Raw genomic sequence first — 22,328 nt, 5'->3', positions numbered from 1 at the left:
GACTGAAGCCTCTGTAACTGAGAGCCATAAGAAACCTTGCCTCCTTAAAAGTTGATTATCTCAGGTACGAATATTTTCAGGGATGGAAATCCAACACGAGGGTCACTCAGGTGTGGCTGTGAAGAGGGAAGGGAAGAAAGGTGCAGGAGCAGGAATGAGGAAGGCACTTTGTGGAATGTGGAAAGGGGTGGCCATGACCAGAAGAAGGCGAAGAACTGTGAGAAATACTGGTAATGGGTGGGGCCGTGCCTTGAATGCAGGTCACTTTCCCCTTGGTGTGGCAGGAAAAGATTTCTATCAAATTTGAGATGGCAGCAGCATGAAATCAATTAGCCTAAAAAGAACAATAAATTCACCTTAGAATAAAGGGCAGCTGGGCTCCAGGAGCCATCTGGGAAGCCATTAAATAACTACAGAAATGGGGTAGCACAAGCCTAGATTTAGACTGTGGTAGACAATTTAGTCAAAAGATGTTTTCCACAGGAAAAATTGGGAGGAGATGCAAATCGCTAGATGTGGGAATGAAAGAGAGAAATGAGCCGGTGGGAAACTAAGCTTTTACATCTTCATGACTAGAGGTAGGAGGAGAAGTGGCCATGTAGGCCGGAGCGGGCCTGAGGTGAAGACAGGCTCAGGTTCGGCAGGTGAGGCTGGGGAGACACTTAGCCGTCTCCTCTTACCTTGCTGCAGCACGTGGGGCCGGTCCTCACAGGAGGAGGGAGCCAGGTGTCCCAGGGGTGGGCAGGGCCCTCCACTGTGTAGTCACTAAGTGCATCTCCAAAGACCGTCATGAGGAGCTGGGGTCTGATTCTGCAGCCGAGCAAGCGCTCCGTCTGCATGGGCCCTGGGTCCATCCCTGGCAATAACAGCAATGAAAGAAAAGAAACCAGTTTTGTAATTGGCTTTAAAATCTGGTGGAAATTATTTCTTAATGTTCTTGAATATGAAATTCTGGACTCAAAACTCTCTTACTAAGGAAAATTCAAAATATTGACAACTGAGCAGAAACTCCCTCAAAATACTAATAAAATCCATCCAGTGAAAATAGACTAAGAAAAACAAACCAAGCAATTTTTATAACATTATTTGTACCTAATGATCATTTTTTGTTAAACAAAATTTTTGTTTCTGTGGCTGTCAGGCAGGTATGTCGTGAGCAAACAAAGAGAATCTTTTTGGTGTCAGCAGGAATAGCTTCAAATTACTGTGCAGTGTTGGAAGAACTTATAAAAGTTAAACCGTTATTTTAGGAGATGGTTTTATTACACATTTTCAGAGAATTAAAAATTAGTTTATTTGTCTTATGGAAAATTACATCAGCTGGGCATGGTGGCACATACCTGTAATGCCAGCATTCAGGAGGCTAAGGCAGGAGGATCGCTGTGAGTTCGAGACCAGCCTGGGCTACATAGTGAGTTCCAGGTCAGTCTCAACTACATAGTGAGACCCTGTCTCAAAAATTAAAAAAAAAACCAAAAAACAAAAAACAAGAAAATTACATCAAGTTGAAAATAGCAAATGTGAACAGCAAACTCCTCTTGGTGGTATTCCTAATATTCCACACAGTTATTAAATATTTGAAATGATCAGATTTGCCCATAGTAAAGGGGAGCAGGTGCAAATAATCACAGAGGGTTATTTTTCCTATGTGCAGAAAGGTTTTTGCTGATATCCAAACACCCATTGGAACAGTGGGTTGGGGTGGGCTGGGTGTAGACCCCTAGCGTTCAAATGAGCAACAGTGTCACAGGCACGCCCAGGTTCTGTGTGTTCACAAGATCCTAGAAGGTGAGCCCGCTCCGCACTGGGGTCTTCTGCAAGGCACTCTCTGCACCGTCGCAGAGTGCATGCTCGCTGTTATTTTTTTTTTTTTTTTTTTTTTGGTACCAGGGATTGAACTTGGGTCTTTGAGCTTACAAGGCAGGCCACCAAACTACTGAGCTAAATCCCTGGCCCTCGGGTGATATCTTTGGAGCTATGGGAAAAATTTTATTCATCATTTGTCATTTCAACTCATCCACGAAAAATGCTGAATAATGTGGGCAATAAACAGAAAATCTCTGCCAGGTCCCTCAGAGCCTCATGATGAAGTTGCGCATACCCCAGAGACTGATTTTGGAAAATTAATTCCAAGCTTCATTGTTGAGATTTTGCTCTCTGCTGTGCGCTATGTTTATTTTCTAAGTTATGCTATTTTTCTTGGATGAAGTTTTAGAGGAGGTTCATCAGACACAAGGTTTCTGCAAACAGCTGGGATAAACCTTAAACAGCTTATGGTAAGTACTGAGCTTTGAGATTGTTCCTTAAAGATGAATGCACAGAAATCACAAAAGGAGGAAACATTTACAAATGGCCTACTCCAGGGGTTAATTATGTTAGGCATGCCACTGTGACAGTATTTGCTTTGTAATTTGTGCAAAGGTTTTTTTTTTTTTTTTCCTTCCCTGGTAAGATATTCAGGAAATCAGGCAACTTTGTAATTCTTGATTGACATTTGAATCCGGACCGGGACTCCTACTTATCTTCCCCCATGTCCGGTGGATTACAGTGTATCCTGCAGCTCATACACCCTGAGTATTCACTGCATTTGTCATGAATGAATGAAAGAAGGTTTAATGATATGCTAAAAAAGGAGCAAGGAGAAGGATTATTATTAGTGTAGCATTTCCAGATAATTTATGAACTTCAGCATGGGTTTTAATATTTTGGTTTTACACAGTCTGGTTAGCAAGAAATTACAAACCATGAAAACAGGGTGTTCCCTGAGAGAATAAAATTTAATTTAAGAGGAAGCATTGGTGCAGAAAGATGACAAAATAACAAGGCTTGGCAAGGAGTAGGAAACAAATCAGAAACGGAGAGACTCCAGTTTCCCAGATGGATATGGAGCTCCCAACACACATTTCGGCTCTTTGACACCACAGCCAGAGATCGGTGACTGACCTGGTAGGCATTTAATAAAACTTTTAGCACAGGCCTCTGATTGTGGATCCAACACCTCTGGCTGAAAATAGCATAACTTCTCAAGAAGGGTGTTATTGATTTTCTTCCTCTTCTGTGCTTACTGAAGACAACTAAGCACTGAGCTGGGATAACTAAAAACAGGTCTGAGACAAGGGGGAAGCGCTTGCAAATGCTCCGGGTGAGTGCTGGGCAGGTTTTCAGTGAGCGTGCGGGCTGTGTGCTCCTCTCTGTGCTTCCTCCTGCAGGACTAACCCCGGCCAGCCCAGGTGGTCCACAGGGCCCCTTCTGTATTTTCGATGTGAAGTGCACTGCACATTTCTCACATTCATCCTGAGTGTTCCGGTTAGAGTGCAGGGACTGTGGGCGACTGTGGGTACATTCACTCCCGCGGCCACACTTGGGTAGAGCTTTGTATTTTGGTGCTCTTTCTTTTTTAAAAGATTTGTCTTATTTTTAATTAACACACGATAACTGGACATGCTTATAGCTACAGGGCAATGGCTCCGTGCACGTATACATCTGGTCATGACCCAGAGTGGGTAATCAGCCTGTCACCTCTCAGGCTTATCCTTCTTTCCTGGTGATATCCTTCAAGCTCCTCTCTTCCGGCTGCTCTGAAACGCACAATACATCATTAGCTGCACTCGCTCTGCTGTGCGATGGACACTAGGCTTTATTCCTCCTACCTCACTGTCACTTTGGGCCTCGTGACCAGCCCTCCCCATTTCTCCTGCCTGCAATCCTTCCTCGGCCTCAGCTGACCACAGCATCCTCTCCAGGTCCATTGGATTCACTTGGTCACTGCCCACGTGGGAGAGAGGGCGCACAGGCTCTGTCTTTCTGTGCTTGGTTTATTTCATTTAGCACAATGACCCTTGGTTCACTTACATTCTCCAGATGACAAGATTTTATCCTTTCTGTCTTGATGTTATTCCTAATAGGTCCTGCTAAGTAGACCCTACTGGGACTGGATTATAGGCATGAAGTATAAACTAGAATTGGACCAAAGAAAAGAGAGGGAGTTAAGGAGAATAAACAAGTCAATTGGCACCAGAAAGAGTCTGAGTTTGGGTAGCAGGCAGCCAAACGAACTATGATTCCTTTGACTTTTTTACAATGATAAAATGTTAGTAACAGCAGGGAAACCATTAAGTGAATTATGTTGCGTCCATGTAGGGATTTTATGTTACCAAAGATGACCGCTCGCCAAGTTTGTAATAATTATAGGAAGGGGCTGATTCACACTGTGTCCCTGCAGCTAGGATTTTCTGATCCAAAAACCATATAACACTCAGAATGAGGACTTGTGTGCTCTTTCGATAAAATACAAACTCAAAGCCCGGCTCACATGGTCCTTTCTAGCCTTCGAGGCTCCTCCTTGAGAACCCCTGAGTCTTGCCCTGTGGCTGCCCAGGCTGTTCTTACTCCTGGAGCAGCCCTTCATTCTCACCTTGGCTGTGCCTTCATTTCCTCAGAGTGTGGCCTGGGCCCCTGTCCACTAGGAGAAACACACACGCGTGCGTGTGCACACACTCACACGCATGTGCACACACATGCACGGCTTTCTGCATAGTCACTGACGCTTGATTTTGATGCCTGATTTCCTTGACCCTGCCCAGAGCCCCTCACCGGAGAGGAGCGAGGCTGCCCCAGAGCGTGGTCCTTCACACATAAAACGCTCAGGAGACAGTGCCTGAGTTTTAATAAACCGCAAAGGTGGAAGAGTCAGCAGCTGCATGTATGACGTGACTATGAAGTTTTTGTTTTTGTTTTTTTTTTGGCACCAGGGATTGAACTTGGGACCTTGCCCTTGCAAGGCAGGTGGCGGAACCACTGAGCTAGATCCCCAGCTATATGAGGTTTTCAAAGATTAGTTTTTAAGCAACAGAAAGGAAATTGTGCACAACAAAGTACCTGAATTTTCATTGCCAGCTTTCTGCTGCACCCGTGTGTTATTTTTGCAGTTACCAAGAACCAATCTGTTATTTTAAAAATGGAAAAAAGAGGAAACTATCTGAAGTCTGCTTTGCAGATGAGATTAGTGCCCCAAGCACACTGCCCACAGCTCAGGCCGGTGTAACCTTAGGTGGGGGAAGTTACATGAGCACAAACAGCCGTGTGCAGGCTGTGGCTCAGCAGGGAAGCGAAACAGGCTGGCCACAGCTGCCCGGGGGACAGGAAGGGGCCACCCCAGGAAAGAAGGTGAAGCCTGTAAGTGCGCTTGCAGCAGGAAGCAGCTGAGGGAGAGAAGACTGGCTGGGGGCGCTGAAGAAATGGCCAGGGTGCTGAGGAAGTTGCTGGGGTGCCCCAGAGAGGCAGCCAGGAGCAGGTGACCCCCGTGTGACAAGGGTGACTTTGCTGGGTGCAGGGGCAAGGTCACAGGGAGGCAGGCAGTGGGGACCCCGTGGAAATCCAGCAGTGACCCTGCTGAGGGTGCACGTGCATGGGGCGTGCATTGAAGGGCACACGGGCCCCAGGAGAAGCGCAGAGAGGGTGGCTGCGGCAGGAGCGTCGGAGGATGCGAGGCGGCATGGGAGGGTGGCAGAGGAGGGCGAGGAAGGAGGAGGACTCCAGAGGTCAGCTGTGTTTAGGAAACCTACCCACATGGTGAAACCCAGCTGAGAGGCGAGGCCCATGTGACAGAGGCAGGGAGCGAGCACAGCCTGGCCCAGGAAGAGCCAGAGAGGTGGTCGGTAGTCGAGGACTTGGCTGTATTGGAAGAATCTGGGTGGACTGAGTGTCTGGGATGCGGCAGCTCTGCTTGCTTCATAGGAGGCGGGGCTGTCATGCAAAGACAGGGTCCCAAAGGAAAGGAAGCACCTTCTTAAAGCCAAAGGACAGCAGCGGAGGCCCAGAGTGGGCCCTGACCCCCCGTGCCGCCTGCCAGGCAGGAGACTGGCAGGTCCAGTTGGGAGCACCCAGGAGTCCCTCACCCAGGAGGGCTGCTCTGGGCTCCAGGAGTTCCCTGCGGCGAACTCTACGAAGCTTTCAGCCCAGCACCTGTGGTCCCCTGGAGAACACCCCTGGCTTCTCACTGATTGGCTTTGGGTTTCTCGTATAAGAGAAATCATGCGATATTTAAATTTGTGAGTCTGATTTATTTCACACAGTATCATGACCTTGAGGTGCATCCATTTTCCTACAAATGACTCAAATTTATACTTCTGTATTGCAGAGTAGCACCCCACTGTACATAAGTACCACGTTTTCTTTATCTAATCATCTGTTGATTTGCCTGGAGTTTTGGACCTTGAATTTCTTAGGATCTTTCCTCCCCGAAGTCAGATATCTCTGTGTCAAAGAAATAGAGCTCTGCTGCTCATTCACCAAGCGTATCAGTGAAACAAAATTAGAAATTGTTCCTTGCCGCTGACCATAACTGACAAGGAACTGGAGTGGAGTCTGCGGGATGGTGCATGAGTACAGACACGCAAGGAAAAGCCTGCTTCCGGGGGAGGCCTTAGGAGCTGAGCAGGGCATCTCAGCAGGGACCCGTGGGACAGCAGCCCAGGCCTGCAGTGGCCTCCTGGGGGAGGGTGATCGTGACCACAGGTCTCGTGTACATAGAGGTGTATAAGGTGGAAAAGCTCGTGGTGAGAAGTCAGCGTCCCCTGCATTTTCTGAGCTTCATCATGGTGCCCGGTTCCCCACAGAACAGGACTTCTCTTTGAGAGACACATCTAAGAAGGTGCCTCGGGCAAGAGAGCCACACATGACGACACGCGCAGTCCCCTGTGCTCCTCAGAGAACCGCACAGCCGTGCGTCAGCCAGGCCCTTGCTTGGACTGTTAACTCCCAATCCTTGTCCGTTCCCGTTCCCCAGAGCCCAGCGTGATCTTTCCAAATGTGTCACTCACCCCCAAGTGCGATGGCTCCACCCCCTTTCTGCCAGTCCGGGTGAACTTGTCCGCGTCCTTCTCTGAGCCTCCCTGGGTCAGTGTCCAGGCCTGTGTGTGCTTATCCTGCTCCTCCCTGCTCTCTGCCCTTGGTGCCCTGTCTGCCACTCAGCTCCCTCCTCCGCCTAGGGAGCCACCACGGAGCTGGCTGCTGCCTTGGGAACAGCCTCGGGGTGCAGTGCACCCTGTGTGTGGCAAAGGCCACTTTACCCAGCTGTGGCCTTGCACCAAGCCTCTCAGGAAAGCCTGCCCTGGCCACTCTGGTTCTCCTGCATTTGTTTATGTGCTAAGCACATACTGTGCCTGTGTAATGAACCGACAAACACAGATCTCAGGAAAGGAAGAGGGAAAAGCTTACTGCTGTAACAACTAGAAATACAAGAAGTAGCTCAGTCAGGAAAAAGTAGAAAGGAGGAAAAAGTGAAGCAAAGAATTGAGAGACTGGAGACCACCCTCCTCCCCCGGAAGTGGTGAAAGAAGAAGGGAACGGAAACCAATGTGTGTGCCGTGAAAACCAGGCATGTGGGGCTGCAGGCTGGAGAACCAGAGAAACAGAAGGCAAACTGCAGGTTACTGTGTCCTGAGAATTTGAATGAAATCAGTTCGTGAGGACCTGTTTGTCTGGTGGGGTTAGAGAAGAAGGCATGTTTGTTCCGCATGCATCAAGATAGTTAAAGAGAAAGAAACATAAGCTGCTACGTAGAAGGAAGGGGCCGTGATCACAGTGTATGGTCAGCAGTGCGTGGTAGGAGATTTGCATGCAGTGTCTCAGAAATACCTGCAATAGAAATCACACACAGGGAGTGAGCTCTACTCTGCATGGCCTTTCTGTCACACGAGTGTTTGTGAGCCTTGCCCTTTGCTGCCCTTCTTGAACTCCAACTTGCAAGTAAGCCAAACACATTGGAATTAGCCACGGCCCTGCCGAACTGCTAGGCAGCTGTTAATGTCATCTTGGCAGTTTCTTTCTGATAGATTTCTGATGAACTTCATTTAGAATTTCTGGTCATTTTAGGCATGAAAAGCACACTTTTAGGGGATGCAGTTAAAAAATGAAAACATTAATATAATAGAGACTCTGAAACAGTAGGAAAGACGACTGACAGGTGAGATGCTGCACGCTGTTTTCTCACCTATTTTCTTTCTTTGGTCGTAGTGTTTTCCCAGCAGAGTTCACCTGGGGAGGAGCTGTGATAACCCGCAGATGCCAGGGTGGTTGTAGGCTTCTCTGGGGTGGGAGCAGGTGTGAGTCCCGGGCCTGGGCCTCTGTGGTGGAGAGCAAGGGGGCTCCCAGGGGGAGACACACCCTGCCTCATCTCCACCCCACTGCCCCGTGCTGCTTTTTGGATCCGCTCAGTTCTTACTCACAGTAAAGCACAATGATGTTTGTGATTAGTTTCCCAGCTGTATTTCCAATTTGAACGAAAACCCTAGAGACAGCAGTGGGTCGCTCAGCTGAGTGAATGCGCGTCGGATGTGTAAGCACTGTGGGCCCGAGAACTCCCTAGAAGAAGTCCACTGTGCACGCCTCCCACTCTAACCACCTGTAGGATGAAGGTGATGCCGGCACGGTCGTTTGGCACCTCCGTCCTCACCCGTCCCGTAAGAGCTGGCCGGGATTGGTTTCCAGGCACCCAGGGGAACCTGGGCAGGAATCCACACACTTCCTTTCTTCATCGCCCTCCCTCTTCCATGCTCCCAAACTCCCACAAAGCACAAACTGTTGATGTTTATGCCTCCCCAAACACATATGTCGAAACCTATCCTGAAACTCGATGGTATCGGAAGCGAGGGTTTGGAAGGATGATCGGGTCGTGAGGGTGGGGCGCTCCTGGAGGGGATTAGTGCCTTTCTAGGAGACCCTGTGGTGCTTCACCATCCCGCCTACCAAGCAAAGGCACAATGGAAAGACAACTGGCTGTGCACCCAGGAGTGGGTGCTCCATACACCTGGGCTGCTGGTGCTCTGATCTTGGACTTCTCCACCTCCAGAAGTATCAGAGAAATATTTCCATCATTGGTAAGCTACCCCACCTGTGGCATTTTGTCACAGCTGCCCAAGAAGACTAAGACATGGCTGTACCTTGGGAGTATCTCTGCTTGATTAGGCAAGGCACATGAAAGGGTTCCCCAGGGCTGGGGATTTAGCTCAGTGGTGCAGCCGCCTGCCTTGCAAGCCCAAGGATCCAAGTTTGATCCCCGGTACCAAAGAAAGGGTACCCCAAATAGTGAACTTTGGTCTCTGAGTGCAAAGGCCCGGTTATGCCAAGAGGTTGAAAGTTCATAGCTGGGCATGGTGGTGCAAATCTGTAATTCCAGCATTTTGGGAGGCTGAGTCAGGAGAATCAACTTTCACACCAGCACAGGCAACTGTGACCTTGTCTCTACATAAAAGAAAGAAAAAAGAGAGAGAAAGAAGAGAGAGAGAGACAGAGAGAGGGAAAGGGCTGAGGGTGTAGCTCAGTGTGAAGGCCCTGTGTTCAAATCTCCAGTACTGAAAAGAATTTTGAGAGTTCATAGACAGATGAGCTTGCGGATTTATTCCCTATTTTGTTTACAGCTTTATTGCCAGAAAAGCTAAAACCCCTTATTAAATGGAGAAAAGAGAAAGTGAGACAAATATCTGGACACCTCCTAGAAAATATTCGGTCAAAGACCCCCCCGGAAGGCCCCACCGGCTTCCACTGGGAGGAGGAGGGGAGAGGAGAGAGCGCAGGAGGGAGGGGCCAGCTCCCTCTCCTCACAGGATCATCAGAGTCCAAGTGGAAAGCACATGGGGAGCAGGACAGAAGTCGGAGGCCCCGTGGGAGGTTGAGGTTCTGAATTCGCTTTCTCCTGGGGCCAGTGTGGTCTGGAGTCAGCAGAGAAGCCTTCAGCCAGAAGCCGACTGAGAAAGGGGCCTCACATCTCCCACCCAGCGCCCTGCGCGTGCCGCAGTGTGACGTTTTGCAGGCACTGGGGTTGGGACCCACTCGGAGCTCATGGAGTCAGGGTAGTGGTTCGCAATGAGCCTTTGCACACCAGCAGAGACAGCGAACGAAGAGGCCGCCAGGCACGGATGTGCAGGGCATGCACACCCCACACTCCAGGAAGGGTCATTCACATCGCAGTGCGCTGTGCGCTGCTGGCCTAGTTTTTCCTTTGGAATCTTCCTTCCCGGTGTGGCAAGGCCTGGCTGTGTGGGCCGTGATGGCAGCAGGGTCCTCTGTCCTTTCTAGAGCCCTGGATGTCAAAGCACCCGTCTCGTCTCCCTGCCTTGTGTGTGGACAGTTGACTGAAGCGAGCTGGGAGCCAGCCTGGTGGGCTTCACATCTGGACGCGGTGCAGGGGAGGCCGAGGGCAAGTTGGCTTTTTCCTGCTGGCAGGATGGACACGGGCAGCGGGCCCACAAACCCAGCAGGGAAGGGGCCAGGACCTGCTCAGGGAGGCCTGCAGCAGCCGTTGATGGGCCCAGGCCCACCTCGTCCGGATGCAGCTGTAGGCCCTTCTGTGTATTTCCAACAGCTTGCTTATTTGCGTAAGTTTCCTGGACTCAGTTTTTATCGTTTATAATCAGGGACTTCAGCTGAAATACATATATTTTCTTGGAGAGCTGAACTTTGGATATAATTCACCCACGATCATATCCTACATCCTCGGCCATCCAAATGAATAAGTAAAGAAATCCATGAAAGAGAAAATAGTATTCCTTTAAAATACTTTAATGTACCATTTAACAAGCATTGTTTTGGGACAGGAAAAAGAAAAGAAGCAAATATTTCCTGACTGCAGCTGATGACCAAATAAACCATAGCAGGTGTTTCAAAGCCACAACCCTTCTGTGATTTCTCCGATGCCCTACTTTGACTTTTATAAACTAGCATTCATTAGCAGTCAACATTCTTTTGTGACATTTACTATTATTTAATGTCAGCAGCCATCAAAGCCATGTGCAGAAAGATGTGTGGAATGTAACCACATGTCCTTCCAAGGATCACAGGACCAGTGCAGTCAATTTCATGACTTTGTTTCTGCTGCAGTGAAAAAGTCCAATACTTTCCCATCATGCTTTTCATGTTGTTTTATTATGACAGACTGAAGACAAAAACAGCAATGGTTAACATCATTTCAACAAAGAACTTGGGACTTTTAGGCTGTTAAAGGAGGCATTCCAATGTGGCAAAACTCTCTTCAGCTCCTTTTTCAGCAGGGCTCATGTTTATATTTTGCATTTTACCTGAGGAGAAAAACATCTCATTTCTTGTACTTAGGAAGTGGTTTTAGCAGCTGGAAAGACCTCAGTCACAGAGTGCGATAAGCAGTCACCGTAGGGGGGCTGGCTAACAATCCGCGCTGAGGCCACCCGCTGCCAGGAGGGGCCACCCAGAAACACGTCACCCTGGCACCAGTCTGCCCTACTCATGACGGAAAGCCAAAGAAATCACACTCTCTGGTCTTCTGCATCGAACACTTCTTATAAACCCATTGTGATAACAGTTTTTAGGTGGATACGGAAGGTCCCCAAACTCCCAGAGGTTCAGCTGATTTCTGGTTTCTGTGCAGTGGTGTGATTTTCCCCGTTTTGTTTTGCAGGCCTCCCTCCTCGGCTGGCTTCTGATGGGGCCTCTGTCTTCTGCTCACCTCCGGTAGCCCTGCGCTCAGCATGCAGCTACTCTGGTCAGTTCTGTCTGGTGTCTGTGGTTCTGGACTCTTCTCTCCCCAAGGCTGGATGCGCCATACACCCCCAGAGGGCTGTTTGCACTGTTGTCAGGTGGGGCCTCCTACACACCCACACATGCGCACACACACACCCACACATGCACACACACCCACACACACACACACCCTCCTCCCTCTGCACCTTCTGGCTACCCTGAGCTCTGGGGCCTCCACAGGGCTCGCCCATGGGGCTTGGCTCTGGGCTCCCTTCCCAGCCCTGATCTCCCCATCCTCCTGGTGGGGCCCCAGCACCCCGAGGCCAGGGCTGAGGGCCTTTCCTCTTGCTGCCTTAGGGCCAGACCTTCTTCCCAGCCCACACCCTCCTCCCTTAGAGGACTTTCTTCAGAGAATTCGAGCTCGTCTTCATGAAAGTGGGGTGACTTTGCCTTTTGTCCCCAACTCTGTGGCTCCTCAGTGTGTATTTCAGGTTTGGCTCATGATTCCCAGGGTTGGCTGTCGTCTGGGACCCTCCCTCTCACTTCCGCGCTCCTGACCCCCTCTACAAAGTCAGCTGGGAGCAGCGATCTTCTCAAAGGTCACGGCCGCTCTGGTCAGGATGCTCTGAGATCCTCACGGAAAGCCCTGGGACGCTCCCAGAAGGACGAGCGGTGTGGGCCCCAAGGGTCGGGCTCCTCCCTCACTGCCCACCACATTCCAGCCCCTGGCTTTGTATCAGCCGCTCCAAAATTGCAAAGTTCCGCCACTTCCGTCAAAACGCCCCTGCCGGCCCTCCATTGATCTCACACAAACACGTGCCCGAGGCTGAAGCCAACCTGATTGGTTTTCACCATGAACAAAAAATATACAAAGTCCTTGAAAACGGAACAAGCCGAAGTGAATCCCGAAGTGACAGAAACGCACCAGCCCAGCAACGCTTCCCGGTTTTCCCTGTGATAAACTTGAAAACACGAAGCACAGCCGAGGACCTCGCGGTCTGCAGAAACGCCACTGCCTCGCGCTCTTTGGCGTCCTTGTCGCTGTGCTGGCCGCAAACTTGGCTGCAACCAGTTGGATTAAAAACAAAACAAAACAAAAGCAGGATCTTTTCTGGGAAAATTTGGGGTAAGCTTAGGACTGTGAGCCACGCGTTATTTTAGGGGGAAAGTTGCAGGCATAAACGCTGCTGACAAGGGTTTTCAGGGTGAGTGGGAAATGTGAACAATGAATCTTTCAATGAATCTTTCCTTTCAGAAACAGGGTCTTGCTAAGTTGCCCAGCTTGGACTCAGAGTCCTCCTGCCTCAGCCTCCCACAGTGCTGGGATTACAGGGGTGCCCCACACACCGGGTTTGAATCTTTCTCTTCTTTCTTTCTCTTTCTTTCTTTCTTTCTTTCTTTCTTTCTTTCTTTCTTTCTTTCTTTCTTTCTTTCTTTCTTTCTTTCTTTTGCCTCTTTCTTTCTTTCTTTCTTTCTTTCTTTCTTTCTTTCTTTCTTCCTTCCTTCCTTTCTTGTTTCTTTCTTTTTCTTTCATTCCTTCTTTCTCTTTCTCTCTTTCCTTCTTTCTTTTTTCTTTCTGATTCTGCGGTTAGATTCATGTTCACTCTCTACATTATTAATTATCATTACTTAGGCTGAGTCATGCAGTAAACGAGATCTTCCCTCTCTAACATTAACTATGCCTCGTTTTGGTGTGTGTGTGTGTGTGTGTGTGTGTGTGTGTGTGTGTGTGTGTGTTTATGTGTGTTATGATGCTGGGATGGAACTCAGAGCCACACATGTACAGGGCAAGGGTTCTACCCCTGAGCTAACCCCAGCCCACCACTGCCTTTTGGAGGGGGCCTGGTGCTCTATACAAGTATCACCAACCAGCTGTACCCTAAGCCGTGCTGATACTGCTCAGTCAAATCCAATACACGGGGACTCCAGTGACTCTGTCTTCTTGCAGAAATGTTGGGGAGACTCACTGTCTACGCTGGAGTTGTGTCATTTGAGTCCTCCAGGAACAGACACCCCAAAGGGCAAGAGAATGACTGGGGAGAACACCTCTGAAAAGATGGGGAAGGAGGAGGCACCAGCAGGAGGTTGCAGCTCTACCCTGGGCAGCGACAGGGGAGGGCAGCGGACTGAGGAGAATCAGCCCAGCCTGAGCGCCTTACTGGAGAAACCCTGCAGCAGGCAGAAGGGTCCAGGCCCAGTGAGCTGGCCCTGGCACAAGCTGGGGTGGCCCCAGGGCACTGCAGCAGAGGCCAGCACTGCCCTCTCCTCCTTCCAGGTTCTGTCCTGCGGGGTGAGCTGAGCCATGCATCCCGAGGCCGGACAACTCTGCCTCCTCTTCCATGGAGACGCAAAACCAGGCGGACACCAGGGAGCCACGTGAACCACGCAGTGTCCACACCGCTGCGCCCACCCTCTCCGGGGAGGGCTTTCTCCATGGCTTTCCTGGAAAGGAGGTCCAGGAGGCAATTGCTTTTGAGAACTGGCCTCTTAAAGCCTATCTTCACTCCATGCTGCGTTTAACTGACGGTTGGCCGAGGACAGGAGTCAATTTTCCTTTCCAATGTGAGGGTGCTCCATTCCCTTCTGTCATGTCACATGGTCCTCCCTAGCTCTAAAGTCAGCCAGAAGCTTGCTGCCTGACTCCAGTGTCCAGAAATTTCCAGGTAATGAGAATTAGCACAATATTCTGAATGCCTCGGGACTCCTACTCTGAACACTCCTGTTCACATGTGAGGATTTTATGTGCACAATTTCTTTAAGGTTATTTCCCATTCATTTTCTCAGGTCATTTTTCTTGTACCCTAATTAGATCCTATAATATTTTTACTTGTGTGTGTATGTTTAACCTTCTGCTTTTCTTTTCTTTTCTTTTTTTTTCCACTGTAATTTCTGGGATTTTTTTTTTCCATTATAGTTCCAAAGTTTTTCAAAGATGTTTTTGAAACAATTCTTGTTCTATTTTAATTTTAAAACACAAATCCATTCTCAGAAAAACCTCTTGCAAACAGTGCTCACATTTCATGGGCAGAATACCTTGGTGTTTTGTTTTCTTTTCAGAGGAAACCAATGATAGTTAAAAAGACCCTTTTCTTCTCTTTTCCTTTACATTTATTCTTACTAGATGGCTGGCTTTGACCTCCGTTTTTTGTTACCAGGCTTCTCCCAAGGTCTGGCAGACTGGTGCCAGGTGGTGGCTGGGACCCAGCTGGGCATTCCCACACTGGGTGGAGGGCCGGTGCCTGGTGTGGCTCTGTAGGGAGATCTGGGAGTGCTGTGCTGTGGGAAAAACTCAACGACATCTTGCGTTTGTGTCTTCTTGTCATCTTTCCTTCTGGAGTGGATTTTAGGTCTCCGGGTCTCCTGTCTGGATGATGGAATCCAGGCTATTGGCATTGGGAGGACTAAGTGTGGAGCTGTCAGCACTAAGGAGGCCTCACCGAGCCCTGCTGTCCTTGGAACTCAAGCCCCACCCTCTGCACTGCTGCTCCCCCCTGAGGGGCTAAGGGACACTTAAACATACACAGCCGCCATCGCTCAAGCGCTGGGAGGTAGGCTGGGCCCTGATCCACGGCGGGAAGCAGAACCACCCCTGCTCCCGACCCAGCCGCCATCGCTCAAGCGCCGGGAAGGTAGCCGCGTGGGCGCCCCTGAACCCCCATAACCCACCGCTCCCCGCACTCTCAGACCTCCTGACTGTGCCAGTCTTTGGACCCACTCAGCAGAGGCAGAGGTGGTCATCAAGGGTATTTTTCTGAGTTCCCAACTTTGAACATCTTTAAAGAAAGGGCATGGGAAACCTGTAATAGAACATTGCGGAATTCAACCATTCAGAAGGTTGGGGAACTCAATCTGGGCCTTGCAGCCTGAGGTCAGTCAGCGTTATGGGGTTCAGCCATAAGTTAACTGAGATCAGGGGTCTTGCATCCTCGCTCTGTCTGAGCCATTAAATGGTAAATACACTATATTGAAATTTTGTTCACTGCAGACATGTTCTGGACTGCTTCTTGATTTCAATTTAATTCAAATGATTTAAGGGTGATAGACTAGTGACTACCACAGGTGGTCAGTGTCCAAGTTGTGTTGATCTTAATGTGTTGCTGATTGTATCAGTTGGGGTAAAGCATTGCGGTTGATTTGATGAGCTGTTTTCTCTGATGTTATGAAGATGAGAATGTCTGTGGGTCGTTAGAGACACAGAAGCTAGGGCACAATTATATCAGGAAGATTTGGGTAATAATCCAGAGATTAAACCAAGAACAGTCTGACAACACACTTTTAATCAAATCTTTAGCTGCTGCCTCTTCTAGAGGTCCCTGAATGTGATTTGCACGACCTTGGCTAACTACTGTTGAGGTCAGGTCCTTTCTTGGCTTCCTCTACTGCCTTAATTATCTTGGATGTGCTAAGTCAGTTACCATGGATCTTTCCAGTTCTCCAACTCTCTCTCTCTCTCTCTGTTCCTTTTCTTCTTTTAGAAAACTCTGCAGGTTTTCAGGAGGGTGAGCAGGCTAATGTGTATGCACTCACCACAACGTGACATACTCTCATAGCGGTGAACGTCTCTTCTATAATAATATAGGTTCACTTATAACATTGCCTAAACCTCAAACAGATCCTTATGCAGTGCAGATTGCTATGCCTGCATGTTTTATTTGCTATGAATTTCACTTTGGAGATAATGAAGGTGGAACCACTGCTCTGTGCTGAGAACACTGAGCAGGACAGCAGTGACGGCAGGGAAGGTGAGGACGGGCTGATGGGGCTGGCGCGTCTGCTCTCCAGCTTCCAAGGTTGGTTAATCTCCAGCTAGGTCTTACTTTCGGGGAAGCGGGGTGTGTGTGTGTGTGTGGCACTGGGCCGCCTGGATCTGCAGAGATCACGACCTAGTGCGCACTGGGCTGCTTTGGTGAAGAGCAGGTTGCAGTGGGAGACGAAGCTCTGAAAGTTGAACTAGAGCCGGGTGTGGTAGTCAGCGTCTGTCATCCCAGCACTTTGGGAGGCTAAGGTAAGGCGACTGCAAATTCAAGCCCAGGCTGGACAATTTATAGACTTTTTGAGATCCTATCTCAAAGTAAAAAATAAAAAAATGGCTAGGAATACAGCTTAGGAAGGTAGTTTAGTCCTCACTGCAAAAATAAAATATCAATCCATCAACCTGCTGTGGTTTGGCAGAGGCTCAGAGAGCTGACTGAATCTTTAGCTTTTATTTTAAATCATAACGTTTGACTTTTAAAAGCATTTGTTTAGGTTGTTTGCCATTGAGGAATTCACTAGAAAATATTAAGCCTCAAATATTGACTTTACCATGTGCTTGCTGATTTTGATTGTCTACGAGCATATAGTAAGTCTTCACACAAAAGAAATGCGGGGAAGCACTTGTCCAGCAGCATACACAAAATTAACATTTTCCAGGTAACTAAAGAAATTAATACGTGCATTGTTTCTCAGTGTGCAGAAAAATTGTTTTATTAAAAGGTGACCTCGATATTTTGGTAGAAATCTCACAATGTAAGATGCATGTAAAAGCAGGGGTGATTTTGTAGGCTTAATTAAGGAATGAAGGGAGTGAAGAGTTGTCATTCCAGCCCCTCCTTCCTTCTGCTTGAGCAGAATTGTGTAGAGGACTCATAGACCATCAAAGAACAAGGATTAGTGAAGATTTTCCTTGAAAATACAAGAAAGTAATTTTATGTCTTGCACAGCCCCCCATCTCTGAGATGCCTTTACTGCATTTTCTTTTCCCTCTTAAGGAAGCTGCTGAGAGAGACTTTCTGTGTCTGATTCTGTGTCACACCGCAGACGCTCAGACCCCTTCCTCCTGGGGACAGATGTTGGTGGTTAGGGCCAAGCTGGACACGAGCGGCCCTTTTCAGGGAGTCCATGAATCCATATGTGATTTAGTCTCTTACTAAAAAACTGCTTGCTTTTCATGATAGATAGGAAAATACAAGTTGCATTTGTACCTCGTGCTTTGTGTGTGCAGGCACTTGCGGTGGTAACGGCACTTACAGCCTACGTGGATCCTGAAGTCAGTTTGAGGCTGACGCTTACCTGCAGAAGTCTGAGAAGTTTAGCTGACCACTCACAGCTGAGTTTCTTCTGCTGCGAAGCATGGGTGATACTAACTCAGAGAGACACCAGGAAATAGAAAGGCTCTGTGCACGGTGCAGACACTACTCGTAGCCTAGTGGCTACTTCGAATATAGCAAGTGCTTCGGAAAATCTTTGTTGAGCCTGTTACAGAAGCTGGACATCGCCTTCCGTGTGCAGTGTATCTCACTGCTGGGGGCAGTTGTGGACATCTGTCTTGTTGGAGAAGGATCGCTGAGGTTTGGAACTTGCTCTCTCACTAAGCACATGGTGGCTTAGGACAAGTCAGAGTCTATGAAAGGGAAGCTATAACGCGTGGGATTCTAATGTTCAGCTTAACTTGAAAACACAAGTGTAAAAATTCCGCTGACACATGATATGACATGGGGAGTTTACTTCGAAATCACCGGAGGGGTGGCTTGGGGAGGTGAGTGGGGTGAGACTGCCCACGAACGCACAGCTGCCGAGGCCGAGGGCTGCTGTGAGCGGGGTGTGTCGCGGTTTCCCTGCAGCGCTGTGTCGCCTGTGGGCGCCTTCAGTACTGAGGATGGAACCGAGGCCTCGGGCCTGCTAAGCACGACTGCACCACCAAGGGACAACCACCCCTGACTTCTCTGTATTTCTGAAATTCCCAAGATAAAATGTTAGAAAAAAAAATGAGCAAATAAAAGATTTTTCCAAAGGAATTCAGGATGCCTCAGTTTGGAAACTTGAAGTCCCACTTGAGGGGTTGGTACATCAGTTTTTCACTCTGGTGTTTCCTTAAGCAAAGGAAAAGTCCCTGGTTGTTTGCACCCAGCCCTGCGGGGTGAGGCCTCTGGCTGCTGGCTGACTCACTCTCACCTGTGGGAGACATCTCTGGTGGACAGGACATTCCCCGTCCTGGGCTGCGTGACTCAGGCCTGCATCCGCCTCGCATCACCCCCACCCCTCGAGCCCTGATGACCAGGGCTGAGCCCCGCGGCCGGCTGCCCAGAGCAGAGGCTATTTCACCTCTCTGCAAAGGTCAGAACTTTCCCGCTGCAGACATCTTTCCCTCTGGAGGCCTCGCGCGTGGTGTCCCCTCTGAGGTGACCTTCAGAGGGGCATTTCCTGAAAAGTACACGCAGCCCTGTAAGGACATTCGTGGTAGGGAGGAGACAGCGGTGAGGCTGACAGAGGAGTGTGGACTTTGATAAAGGAGATGCTTGCGGCTGGTGAGGAAGTCCTCCCGACCTTGGTGGTGCGGACCGTCTCCCTCTGCCGCTGCACCAAGGGGGTTCAGGATGCACACTGTCCCCTGGCCCTCGGCTGAAGCTGGCTAGTGGAGTGGACAATTTCCTTGCCCCCAGCCCAGGCTTCCTGATTTTCAAGTTGAAGAGCTGAGGGAGATTTTCCAGGCTCTCACCGAGCATGTGGCTACCGAAATTCAATAAATCCCTTCCCACCCCACTGCGAAAGTTGCTTTCAAATACTTCTTGTTCTGCATCTAGCATTGGGTTTATACTCTACCTGTCACTGAACTGTGCCTGACTCACTGCTGGTCCCTTTCCGTCTGCACCCCACTGTGGAGCTGCCCATCTTGTCATTCGCCTGCAGGGCTGCCCCACCGTGTGTGGAGTTTCTGCTGGCTCTGGCTGAGGTGCCCCCTCTTCTCCTTTGGGTGTTGGTTTATGTAGCTGATGCCAATGCCACACCGAGATGATAGCCACACCATGGGCCCACGTGTTATAGGAACTGACAGGAAAACCCTGCTTTCTTTTTTGCCTTGTTCGTGAATGTCTCGGCTACTTTTGGACCTCATTTTCTACATACGTTTTAGAAGAAACTTCACATTTTGTCTTAAAGCTTGTGATTTCAAATATCATATTTTTCCCAGATGTGGAATCTAGAAAAAAAGGTGGCCTAGAGAAGAAAGAAGTCTATTAGTGAAAGGAAGGGACTAAGAGGGAGGAGGGAAGGTCAAGGGAGGAAACCGAGGTGAAAGGACTGAAGTCTGTCACACATATGAATGTGCCGGCCAGGAGCTTGCTCTGTGTAATGCAGAAACAGTAACAGAAAACCCTGCGGTTTCGTTGCAAATACATTTGATGCGGAGATGAACTTGGAGAAAGTTGTCCTCGTTCTGCATTTGTCTCCCTTTATCTAGGGCTTTTTTGATGTATGTCAAAGCTTTATGAACTTATGTAGAAAGGGTGTGTGTGTGTGTGTGTGTGTGTGTGTGTGTGTGTGTGTGTGTGTATTTTGGGTATCGGGGATCAAGCTCAGGATCTTGCATTTGTGAGGCAGGCGTGATGCCACTGGGCTAAATCCCTGGCCCTGGGTTTGTATACATTTTTTAAATGTATTCAGTTACTTTGCAGTTTTTAAAAATAAAATTTGTCTTTTATTGAAAAAGGATGTTTTCTAATGCTTTGTTGATAGTTTGCAGACATATCCAGTACTTGATGCTTGGGTATTTACTGCCTGTTAGGAACTAGCTGAGTCATTTGTTAATTCTTTCATTGTTTCGATTGTTTCAGATTTCTGCACACAGAAAATCACATTATCATGAATAAGGCCAATCAGGGTTTCTTCTCCCAACTCTTACTCCTTTATTACACTTCCTTGTCTTATAGCTCAGAAGAGCAGATCCCTCCCAGGACAGGCGGGAGGGGCCGGAGTGAACATCATCCTGTCAGTGTCAAGTGCTGCTATGCTCCTGTGCTGAGCAGATAGAGTCCTTCACTGGTCAGGCAGCCCCTGGTTTGCATATCGCGTGGTGATGACCCTCCCTGGCCCCCGCTCCCTACCCTGCCCAGCCTCGTGTCCTAGCCGGCCAGCCTGGTGCATGAGGCTGATGTGCCCTTTTGCCCTGCGAAGCTGGGGCTGATGGAGAAGACTGAGACAGAGGTGGAAGAGAAGGACCAGTGGCCAGGAGAGTAATCACCTTAGCTTCCTCCTTGGGAGCTATGGCTCTCAGCAGACCAGCTGGAGGCCATACTGAGCAGGCTTTAGATATTAGGAATTTGGCTTATAATCCGGCAATTAACTGAAATCATGAGTCACTTAAAGGTCCAAATGTGAATTGCTAATTGACCTTTTAGCCCCTACTGAGGTCTCAGTGATCGATGGGGCGGTTAATGTCTCTGATAACAAGGAGACACTGCCACTGAGGAGTTAGGACTCTGCGGCCGTTCTCCAAGATCAAACGTTGGCTAAGACAGTGCAGGTGGCTCTCATTAGCTATGACATGCAAGACACCACAAGTGGCTTGACTGTGACCTGTCCCTCATGAGAATACAAAGTTACTCCTCTTGTACAGCCTGGCTCATGAGTGCATTAAGTCTGCTGTTCCCTACTTCTGCCTTCACGCCCCTTTGTCTTGTCGTGTAGTCCTAAATGCTGACTAATCCAGAGTTTATGGCCTGTAGGAGAGAGCCTGTAGGAGGATTGATTCCGGGTCCCCAAGTAATAAACTATCATTAATTCTTTACTCTTTATTTCTTGTTCTTTGTATATCTTTCCTTTGTCCCCTGCTGTCCCCTCTTCGGTGACCAGGCGTCCCCTGGTGACTGGCCAGACTACCAACCACGACAGGTCTCTCTGTGTCCAGGTTCTCTTCAGTGTCCCTTGCTTGATGCTTCTGGACCTCTGAGTAGTAATGTTGTCCTTTGTCACCAGCTAGGTTCTGCTTTGTAGCCAATGGACCAATTCCCAGCCCTGCGCCCTTGACCTGTGCACCCAATGCTAGATTGCCGAGTGTTGTCTGCTAATGCCTCCCCCTTCTTTTCAGAATTTCCTGTGTGGCAGGAACTGCCTTTCCTGGGAGTTCACACCCCCTACTCGTTGGCCAGCTGGCCTTGGTGACTGCCACTGGGGGACGATTTGGCACTGCAGGTTGCTGGTGCAGGTTCACACAGCTACAGCGCTTTCCCCCTGGTTACCTCAGAAAGAAATACGGATGGAGACAGATGCTTAGACCACATCCACAGGCCAGAGTAACCGAAGGACAGTGGCCCTGCGAGGCTGTGAGAGGCTTGGAGCTGCCAGTCATCAATCCAGCAAGGTATGCAAGTCGCAGGGTTTCCTTGGAGGCATCAGTTCTACTTCCTCTAAAGTTGGGGGGCTCCCAACCTGAGGACCACAGAGGGAGGGTGGAGTTTAGAGAAGTCTGAAGTCTCAGCTCGGAAAGCCTCTCAGGCCAAGTCAGAGCCCTGACAGGGCAGGGTGGACCCTTGGAGGCTGGGTGGGAGTCTGTGGGTGTCTGTGTTGAAAACTGCAAACACTCAAACGCCTTTGAATTTCTACAACCAGGAAAGCAGCCCTTTCCCTTCACAGTCTTCCCTCCTGGCTTTGGCAGACTATGCAGAGCCTTCAACGACGCACGTGCTTTGTGAAACGTGGCTTGTCTTCCCTGGCTGTGCCCTTCCGTTCCCTCCTCACCACCAGGGCACTTGGCAGGTTAAATCCTGGTGTGGATAGACCTGGGGGAGGCCACACTGCTGGAGGGCGGGAAGGGGCTGCAAGATCTGGTCCTGAGCCCTGGCGGGCCTTGATGGTGCTGGGTGAGGTGGACCCTCGTCCTTGGACTGTGCTGAGCGCTCTTCCACTGCACGGGACCACCCTGGCAAGGCTCCTGGGCCAGGCCTTGGAGGGATGGCTTTGTAGAAGTGGAGGAAATGATGGGCCATCAACCTGATGACCGAGTGGAGGGGCTAAAGCTGCCAGAGCAGACTGTGCAGGCAGGACCTAAGGCGAGGGAGGTGAGTCTGCTGCAGTGGGTT

The 22,328-nt window shown here is 49.4% G+C and overlaps 1 protein-coding gene across 1 annotated transcript; it reads left to right on the top strand.

The window, feature by feature from the left end:
- The first annotated feature begins 5,407 nt into the window (after positions 1–5,407).
- Positions 5,408–18,238, top strand: LOC104874793. The gene is made up of 7 exons (XM_010642034.2): positions 5,408–5,540; positions 6,788–6,897; positions 11,489–11,609; positions 12,005–12,619; positions 13,769–14,156; positions 14,831–15,041; positions 17,477–18,238. The coding sequence occupies exons 1-5, from the start codon at positions 5,408–5,410 to the stop codon at positions 14,011–14,013; spliced, it is 1,224 nt and encodes a 407-aa protein (XP_010640336.2). The 3' UTR covers positions 14,014–14,156; positions 14,831–15,041; positions 17,477–18,238.
- Positions 18,239–22,328: the final 4,090 nt, after the last annotated feature.

The sequence above is a fragment of the Fukomys damarensis genome, unplaced genomic scaffold, assembly GCF_012274545.1.
Source record: "Fukomys damarensis isolate Sample0158 unplaced genomic scaffold, DMR_v1.0_HiC HiC_scaffold_19, whole genome shotgun sequence".
Lineage (NCBI taxonomy): Eukaryota > Metazoa > Chordata > Mammalia > Rodentia > Bathyergidae > Fukomys > Fukomys damarensis.
The sequence above is the reverse complement of the archived record's forward strand: the minus strand, read 5'-3'. Positions and strand labels throughout refer to the sequence as shown.

Bases quoted from the DNA above. Each gene is read 5' to 3' on its own strand.
- LOC104874793 (XM_010642034.2), top strand. From the start codon at position 5,408: ATGGGGCGTGCATTGAAGGGCACACGGGCCCCAGGAGAAGCGCAGAGA. The intron at 6,898-11,488 runs GTCAGTGTCCAG...CACCTCCGGTAG, and splicing joins CCTTCTCTGAGCCTCCCTGG to CCCTGCGCTCAGCATGCAGC. The intron at 11,610-12,004 runs GTGGGGCCTCCT...CATGATTCCCAG, and splicing joins GCTGTTTGCACTGTTGTCAG to GGTTGGCTGTCGTCTGGGAC.